The sequence below is a fragment of the Tenrec ecaudatus genome, chromosome 4 (genome assembly GCF_050624435.1).
Source record: "Tenrec ecaudatus isolate mTenEca1 chromosome 4, mTenEca1.hap1, whole genome shotgun sequence".
Taxonomy (NCBI): domain Eukaryota; kingdom Metazoa; phylum Chordata; class Mammalia; order Afrosoricida; family Tenrecidae; genus Tenrec; species Tenrec ecaudatus.
Window position 1 is genome coordinate 66,130,103 of NC_134533.1, and position 16,347 is coordinate 66,146,449.

The following is a 16,347-nucleotide window of genomic DNA, read 5'->3' on the forward strand; positions in this document are numbered from 1 at the left end:
ACCTTTTAGAAACCATAGCAGCACACCAGGTTACTTACCTCAAATGTTTTGTGTTTCGGCACAGATAAGTATATGGGGTCCACAGTTTGGATATTCAATTGAAGCCCAGGTCTCCACACGCGTTATCTGAAAGCAGGAGATGGGTGATTCCTCCTCCTGCCCCCCCCCCAGTCTCTTTTGATGTGGTCAGTTTTCCATGTCCACATCGTTCCAGTCCGGCATTCTTTCTACCATCAGACTCTAACGCTGCCTTCCCTTGACTCTCTTCTAAACTTCAGAGTCAGTGTGAAATAGGGCATCCCCTCCACGTGTGCAGAGACTCCTGCTGATGGAGCCAGACACACTGGGGCTCAGTCTGAACACTGGCCTCTGATACTAGAGAAAATATTTGTATGGTAGCAGAAGAGGAGCTGAAGTCACTGTAATTATCCAGTCTCCTCACTTACTAGTCCATTTCTTTCCCTCAATGGGCGATTTTATATAGTTATCATTAAAATGTTCTAGTGAGCTTTTTTTTTTAATGGAGATTGGGATTGGAGCAAAAACTGGATTGGTTTCCAGGAAAACAACGAGAAAGGATCATTAAAAGGGAGTGTCGATTTTATCTGCAATGGTGGCCCTCCAATCATTTCTTATCTCTGGGTTACAGTCGTGGTCATCATGTGAATGAGGCACCCCTGTCAGACCTAGGTCTCAATAATACAACTTTGAAGTTAATTGATTACATATAGTTAGGAGGAGATCTGATGACAAGGACTTACCCGGGTGGCAGGCATGCGTTTGCAGGTTGAGCGATCTCAATCTGGAGTGTGTGAGGCTGTGTAGTATATGGGTACAAGGCTGTGTGGGCCGAGTGGCCTGCGGTGGTGGCTTATGTAAACGTTTCTGAAATAGAGCGAAACTACCTTTCTGTGCAGGGTTGGGTGGGCAGGACATGTAGGGGGAAGATGGAATTAGCTTTAAATGTGTGATTCAGGCGAAATGTCTGATGTGGGTGAAATGTCTGATGCTTGGTTTTATGCGATAGTGTGTGTGTGTGTTAGTGTGTCCCAGTCTCCTCTGTTAAAGACTTTATAACCGAGGGTATTTATTTATTGATGATTCTCTCTCTCTGACTTTCTGCTCTGAAAACCCTGGGGGATTGCCTCAAGGGATTTGATTTGCGGTTTGCATTTTAATAGTGGGAAAGAGAGTAGGAGTGTTTTAAAAAGGGGAGGGGGAGAGAGAGAGAAGAAATCCTCAGTGACTTCTACCAATAAGTGGGGAAAAAGAGAAGCAAACATCTAATATGCTTGCTTATATTTGATACTCTCTTTTATCCTTCTGTCTCTCGCCGTTCTTCCTCTTGTTTTCTGTGTTTTTCCTTGAACCCTTATGCCTTTTCAGTCTATCCAATTTCTGGACTGGTGGCATGGGAAGGGATAAGGAATGAAAGCAGACATGAGCATGCCTCACAGTCCAAGTCGATGTCACTAGAAAACAAAAGTCCAGAGCTAAAATTGTTAGTATTACATAATGATGGCAAAGAGCATGAAAGGAAGTACAGGATCCTGCTAAAAGTAGAGCTCATGCAATTAATTGCATGGATGTTTGTCCATGAAGCTGGCCTGGTAGTGGATATTAGTGCTGTAGGCCGATTTCCTCTTTGCTCACTCGACAACCACCATCCATTAAAATGTTGTGTCCAAGATTCAGTTACTCTAAATTTTATCCTCATGAAAGCAGACTGAGGGAACCCTTGTTTATACAAATAGCTCTGAGAGTGGAAGGAGTTTCTTGTTGCCAGTGAGGGGACCTTACTATCGAAGTGCTGTTAGGATCAAGTACTGTCCTGATGGAGGAAGTTCTGCTTCTTAGAATTTCCAAGGATGATCCCTACAGAACTGGGAGCCAGAATTCTAAGAACGGATGTCCCAAGCCCTGGAGTTATATGTTGAGGAGGCACAATGAAGCTGATCTGAAGTAGGGAGGCAAAAAAATACCCCCCAAAACCAAACACAATAAAGCACAAAACTCACAAATTGGAACAACTTTTATTACTAGCATCAATTGTTTTTGCCAAGAAAAAATGATTAGTATTGATCCTGAGGAAGTGAGAACAAACAAAACAAAAACAAACAAACCCACACTGCCATTGAGACAATTCTGAGTCTTGGTGACTTAGATAGGATAGGGTGGAAGTGCCCTGTCGGTTTCCAAGACGAATAGAAAGTCGCAGCTTTCTCCAGTGGAATGACTCTTGTTCGGTGCCCTCTGTCCAATGCAGTCCATGCACAATCGAACAAATACTGCATGGACCTGCACCATCTTTACAATTGTTCCCAGGCCTGAGCTCATCACTGCAGCCATGGTGTCAACCCAGCTGGTTGAGGGCCTTCCTGGTTTTCGATGGCCCTCCCCTTCACCAAGGATGATGTCCTTCCCCAGGGTCTTGTCTTTCTTGACTCTATGTCCAAAGCATGTACGATGAAATCTTATCATCTCTGCCTCTAAGGATCACTGGCTGGGCTTCTTCCGAATGAGACCAGAGTAGCTGGTTGTTTCAAACTGCTGACTGCTGCTAGCAGCCCAATGCTAATCGCTATGCCACCAGGGTCCCCTGAACACTAACCAAACAACCAAACTGAACTCATTGCCAGAGAGCAATGCTGACTCATAGGACCCAAGACTAACTCTCCACTGAGTAGAGATCCCCATCGTTCTCTGGAAGACCAGCTGTTGGTTTTGAACTGTTGACCTTGGGATCACAGCCCAACTGTTAACTAATAAGCACCAACCAACCACACCACACCACCCCACCCCCGCCACAAACACATAGCCATGCAGCCTCATAATGACCCTCTGTGGTTTCTGAGACTTTAACTGTTACAGGAGCAGAAAGCCCATCTTTCTCCTGAGGAGCTGCCTGTGATTTCCATGTAGACCACGCGGATCCAAGCCCAATGGGTAACCACTGCCACCATCATGCCTCCTGAAAGCACCAACAGGAAATGGCGAATGCCCCCTTTCCTCTCTCATTTCACCTGCCCCCAGTGCCTCCTACCGGCTGACTCAGACAGTGTACTGATATGGAGACCACTTACCCAGAACCCGAGGTTACAAAGCAAACTCCGGTAGTTAGTTTGGGAAAGAGAAAATATAATCTATTAACCAGCACAGTATTCCCTTGATGTATAGGTATATTTGTGTGTATTACACATTGTGGTGGGCATTTTAGGAAAAATTAAGTTATGTATAAACATTTTTAATATTAACCAATTTTGTTTAGCCCTCACAGTAAAAATTAAAAAATATATATATTTTGCACTTAAACTTCTTTTTATTTTTATTTTTTTCTTAATAAATCTTTTTGTTGGGGTTCATACAACTCTTATCACAATCCATACATACATCAATTGAGCAAAGCACCCTTATACATTCGTTGCACTCGTCATTCTCAGAATTCACCTTCCACTTGGGTTCCTGGAATCAGCTCAGTTTCCCTTTTTTTCCCCTCAGCCTCCCTCCCCGCTCCCCCTTCCCCCCTTCCCCCTGGTCCCTTAATAGTTTATAAATAATTATTTTATCTTATCTTACACTGCTGAAAAAGAATATGGTAAATATGTTAAAAATATAAAACATTAGGTACATTTTAATAAAACCAGGATTAACTCTAATTTGAAAACTAAAGTAGTGATATGATTTGTTAAAAATAAATACTAAGTTCCTATTAAATATCATACTGCTTACTTATAAAACTAACAGAAACTCCTATGCAAATTAATTTTTATCCTTATGTTACATCTAATATATACTGGTAATACTTAAATTTTGGTAATATTTAAAAGCATTTTGATTGTAAGTATATTTTCCAGTACAGCACTGCAGCTATTTGGTAGCATTTTTTATTCTACCTAAACATATGTTCTGATGAAAATATTTTTTAAAAAACAGTTCTACTGGCATCTATTTCACACATCACACAATTCATAGTTCAACCACGTGAAGAAGACTTATGCGATCATCACCAGAATCCATTCTTCTCTCTTGCACTCATTGTTATTGGCTCCCCATTTCTCCCAATCTTCCCTCAGATACCCCTAAAAACATCACTGAGGAAACTAGTTTATTATCACTGAAAAATGCTCATTTGAATATATATTGAAACCAAAGTAGTGTTTGGTATTTTGTTCTATCTAAAAAGTTAGTAGGTCTAAAAATTAGAGAGATAGTTAAGATCAGTTCATAAAGGAAGATAAGTGTGTGTGCCATTTTGGGTGGGAGGGGAGGCTAGAAAAAGGTTCATGTGTCCATGTGGAAGAATTGCAGCAGGTGGATGTGGGAGTTAGAAACACCACTCAGTGGATAAAGGGAATAAATGTGTCAGTACTGACAGAATTAATGTAGCAAGAAGCCGGACGGTGCTTTATAATTCAGATGACAGTGAAAGAATAACTTAGGAAAATCAATAATAAATTAAGTGCTAAACAATTTGAGGAAACGTGACAAGGTGACCTGATATCAGAGATGAGAGGAAATGGCAACAGGTGAGTGTAAAGCAGCAGGTCAGTACCGAGAGTGGCCCAGCCTTCAATGAGAAAACACAGGAGGAGAACCTCCCGGGGCTTTGGGCTTGAGGTCAGAAAAACTCTTTCCATGTGAGTACACTCTTCATCCCACTCCATCCCCAGCCCTCGTCCACTAAAGATGCCTCTGATTTCTACCCTCTTTATCTTGTATTCAAATTTAGGTAGATAGTTAAGGATGGATAGTAATGTTCACTGCATTCCTACCATGCTATAAACTAAGTAAATAATCTATTTGGCACCACTAGTCAGCGAGGAAATTTGTAAGTTATTATCTGTATTTTAAAATTGAAGAACCTGAAGTTTAGATTACAACCAAAATAATATGAAAATGGTAATTAGTAATTTATTTTTTATACATGGGTCTGTGTATGTAGATTGGTTTTCCCAAAGACACTATGTTTTCTTTTCTCTTTGTACATAATACATCGTTGTTCCCATGAAGATCCCAAGAAATCATAAGGAACAGTAAATGGTTGCTATCAGTAAGTGCAGTTAATTAAAAACTTCTGAAAATGTTCTCTTCAATGAAACAACTGGAAAAGAGGAGCTAATGCCAAGGGCTTAAGTGGAGAGCAAATGTTTTGAAAATGATGAGGGCAATGAATGTATAGATGTGTATTACACAATTGATGTATGTATGGATTGTGATAAGAGTTGTATGAGCCCCTAATAAAACATTAAAAAAAATAAAACAACTGGAATACTGACAAACATTGGAATTTTTTATTACTCTGGAAATTAAATGTTATTTTCAGTATTCTGGAAGTTAAATAGACTTGTAGAAACCCTAAGTCTTTAATTCAAGGAAATTGGCTGGAATTTGGGAAGAGTGGTGAATCGTGTGTGATTATAACTTGTCCTGGTCTCAGCAGCACAGGTGTTCCAAGGTACCAGTTTGGAAGTTGCCAAGTATTGAGTTTTGGGTCGATGCAGATGGAGCTATGTTAAAATTTAGTAAGCTCTCGTGACATCCCTTATGATCCTTTTGAATATGTCCTCGTTGTTAAATATTTACTACTTTCTTTTCAATTGAGATTTTAAGCTAATTTACTTTGTTATTGTTGTTAAATTTTGGTTGTTTTTATTGTTTAAATGTTTTTCTATATATTAATGCTAGGATAGATAACTCTACTGAGACAGTAACTGGATTCATGGCTCCTTAGGAGTTGACAGGGTAGGTTTGGGGGTGAGTGGGGGGCTATTAACGATGAGTACAAGAATGAAGAAAACATTCTAAAACTGATTGTGGTGATGATTGTACAACTATTCTTGATGCGATTTAACTATTGAATTGTATATGTGAATTACATGACAATAAAACTGTTAAAAATAATTACAGTCACAGACACTCACAGGAGCAGTCTACCCTGACCTATAGGATCACTGAATCTGCATCGACTCAGTGGCAATGAGGTTGGTTTGGTGGCGAAGTCTCATCTTTCTTTTTCAGGGTGACTGCAGGGTTTGAATTGCTGACCTTGCGGTTAGCAATCCATCAAGTAACCCAGCATGCCACTGGAGCTCTTTTAATGAAGCTTAAAGGGGTTAGATATGTTTCTCATCTTACATGTATTTATCCATCACTATTGCATTAGACACTTTTAAATTTTCTACATTTAATCACTTATTTATTCCTCACCATAGACTAAATGTTTAGGTATTACTATTACCCCCATTTTATGGTTGGCCAAACTGTGGCACAGAGAGAGCTAGCAATTTTCTCAAAGACATAAAATTAATACATTAAGACATGAAAGAGTATTGAAACCAGACACTCTGATTTTAGTTGAATTAAAATTCAACTCCAGGAGTTTACTTTGTTTTGTTTTTCATTTGTTCTCTTAGTAGAATGTTTCCAGACTGAGAACAGCCTTCCTCTTTGCTAAATCATAGCTCCTTCGGAGGCAAGAGAGAACAATGCTATTCCGGAACAAGTTGAGCCATGGGAAGATGATATTTCTGCTTCATCTGGCCAGTCTTCTTCCTTCCGGAGTTCCCTCCCAAGTAAATTCATACTTTCCATTCCATTGGGGTTCATGCATATAATACAGTTCCTCTACCCACTACTCTTGTGGTGTCATATCTGATATTTGCTCAGAACTTACACTGAGTCTTTGCTCAAGTGAAACATTCTTAGAAGTCGAATCTGGATTTCCTTGGTTCTGGCCCCATAGATGATTGGGTTGAGCACAGGGGGCACCAGCACATAGAGATTGGCTAGAAATATGTGCACATTCTTGGGGACACGGTGTCTGCCAAAGCGGTGAGTAAGGAAGGAGAAGAAGGCAGGGATGTAGAAAACCAAGATAACACCAAGATGGGAGCCACAGGTACTCAGAGCCTTGCGCCGGGCTTCACGGGATGGCAGGCAGAAGACCGCTTGGAGAATAAACACATAGGAGATGGCAATGAGGATGGAATCCAAACCCATGGCCAGCAAGGCTGCTGTCAGCCCATAGACAACATTGACAGTGATGTTGGCACAGGCCAAGCGAGCAATGCCCATGTGCTCACAGTAAGTATGTGCCATGACCCGATGCCCACAGTAGGGCAGTTGCTTCAGCAAGAAGATGAAAGGGGAAACCATGGCTATACTTCTGAAAATCCCAGCCAATGTGATTCTGCCTATGACACTTTGGTTGAGAATGGTGGTGTATCTCAGAGGCTGGCAGATGGCCACATAGCGATCAAAGGCCATGGCAAGCAGAACCGAGGACTCCAGAGCATAGATGGCATGGACACAGAACATCTGGGCTAAGCAGGCAGCTAAGGAAATCTCTCCATCCTGGAGCCACAAAATGGCCAGTGTCTTAGGCACTGTTGTTGAGCTGAGGGCCAGGTCCGTGAGTGAGAGAAGACACAGGAAGAGGTACATGGGTTCATGTAGAGCATGATTTGTTACAATGACCAAGATAAGGGCAGCATTTCCAGCCAGTGCCACCAGGTACACAGCACAAAAGGGGATGGCAAGCCAGGTATGGCTGGCCTCCAGTCCTGGGATCCCTGTCAGGAAGAGAGTGTCTGGGAGACTGTTTTCAGTAATGTTGAAAGCTGACATGCTGCTTGACAAAAGAAGGGGTCTATAAAGTGTGCTGGTATGCCTGCCCCATCAGTATTTGGTTCATTCACATGAAATATTCATCTCCATGGCAAATAATCCCCTTAGACTGAAAAAAAGAGATGAATTGTTATTGATTTGTTATAGAGTTGTAAATTTTACCACAAAAATCCCCCCTCCCCTCCCTCCTGCTATTTGCTGTTTCCTTCCCAGTTATGAGACATTCAGAGTTCTCTATCCCATGCACCAAGCTAAGCAGGTAGACCTGTGCATAATTGGACCAATCTCAACTTATTTCCCATTATTTCTAGGGCATCACTTACTGACTTTGACCACATGTACCTAGGGAGTTCTTTACCAATGCTCTATAGTCAGGTTGTTGGTCACTCATAGTGAGCCTGCTCTCTACCTTTCTCCCTTATCTATTTCTCATGGACTTGGGGAAAATTAATCATCCCAGAAGTTTTATTATCTTAATAAGTCCTTAGTGAGATTTTATTTCCCACCCATTTTCTCATTCATATCACCATCTTTTACAGTAGGGCCATATTCCCAGGTTATTGTAAACTGTACTTGTTAATAACGAATCTGTTTGTTGATATTTAGATCCATGTCCACTAAAGGAGGGGATTTTGGTAACTCTTATTATCTTGCTTCTCACTTTTAGACGGAAGGCTCCGATTTTATATTCACTTTGTTTTCTGTGTATCATATCTGTCCAAATCCAAATGAATGTTTTTTATATCGTCTGATATAATCCACCCTACAAAAAAAGGGGGGGGGTTGGGGATTCTAAATGTACTCACATGCTTCCTAATTGTATATCTGAAGTAATTAAGCACACTAGAACAAAGCAAGAGGTTGTATTCTCAACTGTGGCACACCCATTGTACAGTAGTACATGGGTACCAGTCTAATGACGGGATATGACATGTAGATCAAACCATCAAGTGGACGGGAGCTGACTGACATAGATTTCAGGACACTTATGATGCTAGCAGTAAGTACATCTGGATAAGCTTATTTTTATAAAAAACACTCACTTTGCATACTTTCCCTCATCAATGCATTTTACTTAACAGAAACCTGGGTGTGCTGCCAGGAAATTCATATTGTAGCTTTGCTTCTTTTACAAGATTGTTGTATGGCCTCGAACAGTTTGTTTTAGTGAAAAGAGTCAGTTTAGGAAAAGCAATGAAATTATCGTCTCAGCTTTCCAACTCTCTTACTATGTGGTATTCAAAAATTCTATAGTAGTTTTATCATTTATAAATTGGTAATGGCAACACTTGATCTACTTACCTCATTAAGAGTTTTTTTGTGTGTGGTTGACCTGAAGAAAAGTACATAAGATAAAAATTCTGATGCCGCAAATCATGATAAACCCCAGTTTCGAAAGGTCTCTATCTCCTACCAGAATTATAGAGTGGACAGAATATAATAAGTAATCCCACGCTAGCTTAAAGATTTGGAAGATTAACTCCAGATGGGACGATGAGTGCAATTCACATCACAAAGCTTGTTGTTGGCAATAATGAAATTAGACCTCGGGTCTCTTGATTAGGTTGGGATTTTCATTTTACCCAATTGACCATTTATATCCCAAAGCTTTGTTTTCCAGTCTCTTTCCACATTTTCTATCACTAGTTCCTATTGGAATTAGTCATCTTCTAGACTCTCCAGTGACAGAGGGAAGGAGAGCCTCCTAATTGCAGGGCAATGTCTGATATTGGCTCTCATGTGCTCAGCCTGAACACTGTCCCGTTTCTCTTAGGAAAATCATAAACTATGGAGAGTAGGCAGTTAGAGTTCTTGCCACCTTCTTTTTCGTGCCCCAAAAGGAAGAGTCTAATGACCAAAGTAAAAAACTGCTGCCCTGGGAGCATCTACCAAATGGGGACCAGGCTGCTACGGGTTAAAATGAAATGGTTTTCCAGAAGAAACAATGGGGAAAAGCTGCTGAGTGGGGCTCTTTTTCCTCTATCATGGGGCCAACATTCCCATCAGTTTTGTTTTGGGATGCCACAGTGACTGATTTTTGGAGGGCCCCCTCTGAACCTAAGACCTCTCGCCAAACCTATTGCCTCAGAGTCCGTTTGTTCTCATGGAATGCGTGAGGAGAGTGGCTACAGAGGGGTTTCCGGTTATAATCTTTACAGAAACCAATGGGCAGCTCCTGCACCCCCAGTGTGGCTGGGTGGGCTCAAACTGCCAACCTTTTTGTTAGTAAGCTTGTACGAATGGTCTGTGCCACCCAGTATCTTCTACAAACTGCCTTAATTTCTGGGAATCTGGTTTAGAGAACATACCTTTGCAAAGACATTCATTTGCAGATGGAGATACTCAGCTCCCTACAGTACATGGATGTGAGGCTGTGAGGGTCAGGCGGTCCGATGACGCGTATCTGAATGAAGATGTTTTCAGTGAGATTGAAGTTGCGAATCAGTGCAGGTTTGGGTGGCTCTCCTATGAGAAGTGAAGTAATCTAAGTAATTCATCAGGATTGAAATACCTTTTCCTCCCTTGGCCTTTGAGTTCCGAAAGAGTTGTTAACTCGCCTCTGGTTCCCAGCGTACTTTATTCAGGAAGAATGGCAAGTGAGGCTATTTATGGTTCACTGATGTGTGAATCCCAGGAGGCTTGTCCTAGGGATTTGATTTACTCTGGGAGAGAGAAAACACCCCGATAAACAAACCTAATTCTTCAAGTCAATTCCAACTTAGAGCCACCCTAAATGACAGAATATTGAGCCCTGGTGGCATAGTGGTTACAGCTTGGGCTGCAATCCTCATGTTTAGCAGTTCAAAACCACCAGCAGCTCCTTGGGAGAAAGACTGGACCTTCTACTCTCGTCAACAGTTACAGTCTCAGAAACCCTCAGAGGGTCACAATGAGTCAACATTGGCTGTGTGCTTGGTTTTGATTTTCATGGGACAGGGGAACATTTCCCTATACAGGTTCCAAATCTGTTATCTTCATGAAAGTAGGCTGTTACATCTTGCTCTAAGAGTGGCTGATAGATAGGATCTCTCAGTCTTTGGTTGGAAGCCAGCCAGGCACTTAATCACCATGCCACCAAGTTCCTAGAAAAATGATTCTTCTTCTCGCTGCCATTGTATCAATTCTGACTCATAGCAACATTATAGGACAGAGTAGAGACACCCCCATAGGTTTCTGAGACTGTGTAGGAGCAGAAAGCCCGGTCTTTCCCCAAGTTGCTGGTGGTGGTTTCGAACTGCCGACCATGCAGCTTCCAGCCCAACGTGGAACCCCTCCACCACTAGGGAGCATTTTGAACAGGTAGTTGAGGTAAATGAAGGGAAGATCCCGAAGTGGCTGTGATAGGGAACTAGTGTGATGGCAGCTAACAACCGGGAAGGATCCTTGCTCAGGACCTTTGCAAGGAAATTCCCGACAATAATCATTGAATTTGCATGTTTTTTTGTGTTATCCTGTGTTCTCTTCTCTTCATTACTTCTTCATGTTCCCTTTTCTCTTCTTCTAATTCCTATGAGTCTCCTGAAAACTGCCCTACACAGTGATGGGATGGGTTTTCTGTGTGCATGAGTTGTGTGAACGCTACATGTGAATCGGCAGCAAGAAATGGTTGCAAATATGCATATGCTCCATTATGTCATTACACTTTTTGAGAGAACACAAGTTCAAAGATAAAATTATTAGGCTTCTTTTTTTACTTAAAAGATCATTTTATTGGCTCTTGCAGCTTGTATAAGAACCCATACATCAATTGTATCATGCATATTTGTACATAAGTTGCTTCAATATTTTCTAAACATTTCCTTTCTACTGAGTCCTTGGTATTAGCTCCTCTTCCCCCTGCCCCTAGTAACCCCTTGATAGATCATAAATTATTATTTTTATATCTTACAGTGACTGCTGTCTCCCCTCCCCCACAGTTTCTGTTGTTCATCTCCTGGGGGCTGGGATGGGGAGGTGAGGTGTCTTAAGACAACGACAGGAAGCAAAGTATTTAGTAAAACACGGCTTTCTGAGCCAGGAAATGTGCTCCACGGGCCAGCTGACTCACCCCTGAAGCTGCCCTGAGGAGTGAATGACACCAGTGTTCTAAGCAGATTTCCTCCCATCGCTTAACATTGGCCTTCTAGTCTCTCAAGTTCTTCTGCTAAAGGTTCCTTTCAGTAAGCCGCCTTCCAGATAAATTAGTTTCTACTTCATGTCTTCAGAGCACAGCCCTCGTTTCCTTTGTAACCCCCATTACTCGCCACCGTATTCCAAACAAACAGTTTCTACATATGTCTTAGGCATTCCATAAAAGGGTTTTGAAAATGCTAAGTTGTTGTTAGCTTCTCTTAAGTTAATTTTCACTCCTAGCTATCCCATATACTCCATGGAATTTTCAGTTTTGTGACCTTTGGGGAATTGATTGGCAGGTGCCACTCAGTCGGTTCAAACTGCCATCCTTTTAATAGAAGTCAAGTGCTGAACTTCTTGTTCTCCCAGGTCTTCCTTTAAAACCCTGTAAACCTGCCCACTGTCATTGACTCATCCCAACTCAGGGTAACCTTATGCAGGGTTTTTGTAGCCTTGAAAATGGGAGCAGATAGTCTCATATTTCTCCTGCTAAGCAGCTAGTGGATTTGAACTTTCAGACCTTGTAGTTAGCAGTGCAACAATTATACTCCAGTGCCCACAGTGCTGCTGCTTCTTTTTATTTCCCCCATTATGCTCATTGATTTCATGTAATTTTTAAAATTGTGACAAAAGTGTACACAACAAAATATTCTCCAATTCAACTTCTACGTGTATAATTCAGTGACATTAATCATATTCTTCATGTTGTCCAACCATTGTTGAAATCCTTTTACAAATTATTACACCATCATTAACACAAACTCAATGGCCCCTAAACAAAACCTCTTCTTCCTTCACCCATGGTAACCATTGGTAATGTGTGGCTTTTTCTTTTTTTGTTTAGAAGTAGTAGCTTTATTCATATAAAATTCACATATCATACACTCCCATAGTCAAATAGCTTTTAAAAAGAGTTGTATATAAACCATCACAATCAGTTCTAATGCTCCCTTCCCACCTCCCATGTTCATTGTTTGCTCCCCAAATTCCCTCACCCTTTCCCCACCCCAATTCTTGGATAAATCATTGCATCCGTTATTGTCTCTATGTATCCACTCCTTCTGTGCTCCACAAACTGGGAAACCCAACTGAAACAAAGTCAAGAAGAAAATAATGATAGTAATACAAAGATAAAAATAAAGAGTAAGAAAGAAACAACCACCATCAATATTTTAAAAAGCTGGAGAAGAAATTTCTGTTGTGGAACAAGTGAGAAATACCTGAGCCTACAGAAAATTCAGGTTGGGTTAAGATAGGGTCAACTGCTTCAGCTTCTGATAAAACCCACCCCTCCAATAACCCTGGACCCTTATCTGTGAGGAATTTTGCAGGTAGAGAGGAGGGGAGCCTCCCCATATTCCCAGCAGTCCATGGCCATTGAGCTGAAATAAGCTCAGGGGACTTCTCAAAGACAGTCTTAAATCGTTTGTCAGGAAGCTTGAGCAAAGTAATTAAGGACTATGGGCAGGGCATGCAGGGCCTCTGGTTCTTCTTTCCCTCTCTGCACCTTTCACACGTGAAGCTATCTCAGGTAGGTAAAACGGCATGCCCGACCCTAAGACACCCTATTCAGACTTTTTAAATCCTGGGTGCTGTGATATGACGATCAGAAGGGGGAAATTTTTCCCCCAATATGAGTACTTCTTCTCCCCACTCGTATGCTTTCTTCTTATTATTTTGTTTGTTTGTTTCTTTTAGATGAACTTGATTGTTGGGACCTTTATGTAAAGAATTTGAATCTTTGGAAGCACTTAATGTTACTCAGCAGAGCAATGCCATTCTTATGCTTGTTCTTAAAAATGATTGCTCCTGCTCCAGATTAGAGAAGTGACTGGGGAGAGGCAGGAGGTATATTAAACGGATGTTATTATGTCACAGGAACACATTATCTTGGATCTGAAGTATAACGATGAAAGTAGAGTAATACAGAGCACGGTGTTGACAGAGCACATTGCATTGTTTATTAACATCCTTTGATGTAATAGATAAAGAAGGCAAAGTGATGTTTGGAATTTGAGTTTTTATCTTCAATAAGATGATAAAAACACACATGTTCTCTTTTAATGTAATGCTAGAGAACACATGTGAGAAACAATTTTACATTACAAGGAAATTAGTGAATTTGGGGTACTATTTTGTTGTGGGAAAAAATCCTGGAAATGACTTGGTAGCAAATTGTTTAAGTAGACATTGGTTGCCATGAGCTAAGTATACAGAAAAATAAAAACAAATAAACAAGCAAAAAAAAGAAAAATAATAATCAGTCAAGTTGGCTCCATCTAAACAAGACCCCATGGGTGTAGGAGTAAAATGGTATTCCATAAGGTTTCAATGACTGAATTTTCATAAGTGGAAATGAATCCAGATCTTTCTTTTGTAGCACCTCTGGGTGGACTTGAAGGTCTGAGAATTAGCATAAGAGTAAGTTAATTATTTGCTTAACCCAGGAGCCCCTGAAGAATGAAAAGATAAATGGAATTTGGGATGTGAGTTGGAATTGATTCGATGGTATATATCAACAAGAGTATGTGCCTTAATGTCAGAAAAATTATCTCTAAGAAGGGATATCTTCTTATGTATTTTTTCTGGATAAATGGCTGAAAGAAATGAAAGACTAACAAGAACCAAAGAAACCTGGAAGTCACAATAAGGTGGTAGAGCTTCAGTAGAATGAGAGCATGAATCCAGGGAGCGGTCATGGTGTAGTAAGTGTTTGCAATGTGAAAGTGCATCATATTTGAAGAGGTAATGATCGGGAGAGTTTTGTCTTAAGTCTGAAACAAAGTTATACCTATCGATTGATTAAAAAGTGTTTCATAACTTTAAATATGAGAAAGAGTATGATAATAACTGACACAGGTGTAAAGGAAAACAAAGTGACCTACCTAGCTAACTGGTAGGACGGAGAATGCTTAGGCAATTTCTGAAATCTTTGCGAGAGGAGCAATAATGAGTGATTAAGGAGGTAAAAGTTTCTTTTTAGAGAGTGGGAAACGGAGTGATATAGTATTAAGACACTAGGCGAAGGCCGTGGATAAAATTATATGTTTGTCTTCTCTACAGATTAGTGGTCCTCAAATCTAAGTAGGAGTTCCAGCATGGGCGAGCACCCACCAAACAGCTCGCGGGCTCCTCCTTTCAGGCTAACAGGGCTTCCAGGGCTGGAGACCTCCCAGCACTGGATGTTTCTGCCGCTGGGCGTCCTCTACACTGTCTCCATTGTGGGAAATGCCCTGATTCTGTTCATCATCAAAGAAGAGCAAAGCTTGCACCAACCTATGTACTATTTTCTGTCCCTACTGTCAATCAATGACCTAGGTGTGTCTTTTTCCACCCTGCCAACGGTGCTGGCCACATTTTGTTTCCATGTTAGGGGGATCAATTTTGATTCGTGCATGGCTCAAATGTTCTTTATCCACCTATTCTCCTTCATGGAGTCTGGGATCCTACTGGCCATGAGCTTTGACCGCTATGTGGCCATCTGCAACCCACTCCGGTATGCCACAGTGCTCACTGATGCAAGAGTGGTGCATATGGGGCTGTCTATTATCATCCGCAGTTTCTGCATGGTTTTCCCACTGCCTTTTCTTTTGAAGCGGCTGCCTTTCTGTAAGGCCAATGTACTCTCCCACGCCTACTGTCTGCACCCCGACTTGATCCGCCTGCCCTGTGGTGATATCACCATCAACAACGTCTTTGGTTTATTCATTGTCATCTCTACCTTTGGCCTGGACTCTGCACTTATTGTCCTCTCCTACGTGCTCATCCTGCGTTCTGTTCTGGCCATTGCCTCGAAGGAGGAGCGACTGAAGACACTCAATACCTGCGTCTCCCACATTTGTGCCGTGCTCATCTTTTACGTGCCCATGGTTGGTGTGTCCATGGCTGCTCACTACGGGAGGCAGGCCCCAAAGTATGTGCACACACTTATGTCCCTGGTCTACCTCTTTGTGCCTCCAATGCTCAACCCTGTCATCTATTCCATCAAAACCAAAGAGATTCGCCGAAGGCTTCACAAAATTCTGCTGGGAAGCAAGTTTTGAGCCGGAGACAGGTTGAAGGCCAAAGGATGTTTACAACTACACCAAACATTGAATTTCCAAGACCTGCTTTGACAAAAATTTTTAATTTCCTTTTGAAAATGACCCACTATTAGATTCCCTGACACTGTACGTATGGTGCAAATCCTGGTAAGAGTTAAGCCTCAAATCCGTTGATTTCAGATAGGTTAAACGGGTTATAATTTAGTGGGGAGAGTGGGTAAGATTTTGCCTTCTCTTTTATTCATTAAAAAAGTATATAACCTGATTATCTGTCTGTCTTTTTCTTGGCACAATGTCTTTCTTTTATCCTTGTTTAATGGGAATCGCCACAAGGAAACTACTTGTTACAATGGAAACACTGTATTAATGGGCAAATGATTCTTTCCCCAAAGATTATGTTAAAGCAATATTAGTTATGATCACAGTATACTGCTGTGTATACCTATCTATCTATCTATACATATTTCTACATAATAAGAGAATATAGAATAGAATAGAATAAGAGAATTTTATATATATTTATTTACTTTGGACATGGCCATGTTATCAGGAGAGACCAGTCACT

The 16,347-nt window shown here is 41.1% G+C and overlaps 2 protein-coding genes across 2 annotated transcripts; one reads left to right on the forward strand and one right to left on the reverse strand.

The window, feature by feature from the left end:
* Positions 1-6,669: 6,669 nt before the first annotated feature.
* Positions 6,670-7,693, reverse strand: LOC142446797 (olfactory receptor 52D1-like). The gene is given in 2 exon segments (XM_075548535.1): positions 6,670-7,651; positions 7,653-7,693. Coding segments are annotated over 2 exon segments (1,023 nt in total).
* Positions 7,694-14,837: 7,144 nt separating this feature from the next.
* Positions 14,838-15,782, forward strand: LOC142446798 (olfactory receptor 51I2-like). Its single transcript, XM_075548537.1, has one exon. The coding sequence runs from the start codon at positions 14,838-14,840 to the stop codon at positions 15,780-15,782; it is 945 nt and encodes a 314-aa protein (XP_075404652.1).
* The last annotated feature ends 565 nt before the right edge of the window (positions 15,783-16,347 follow it).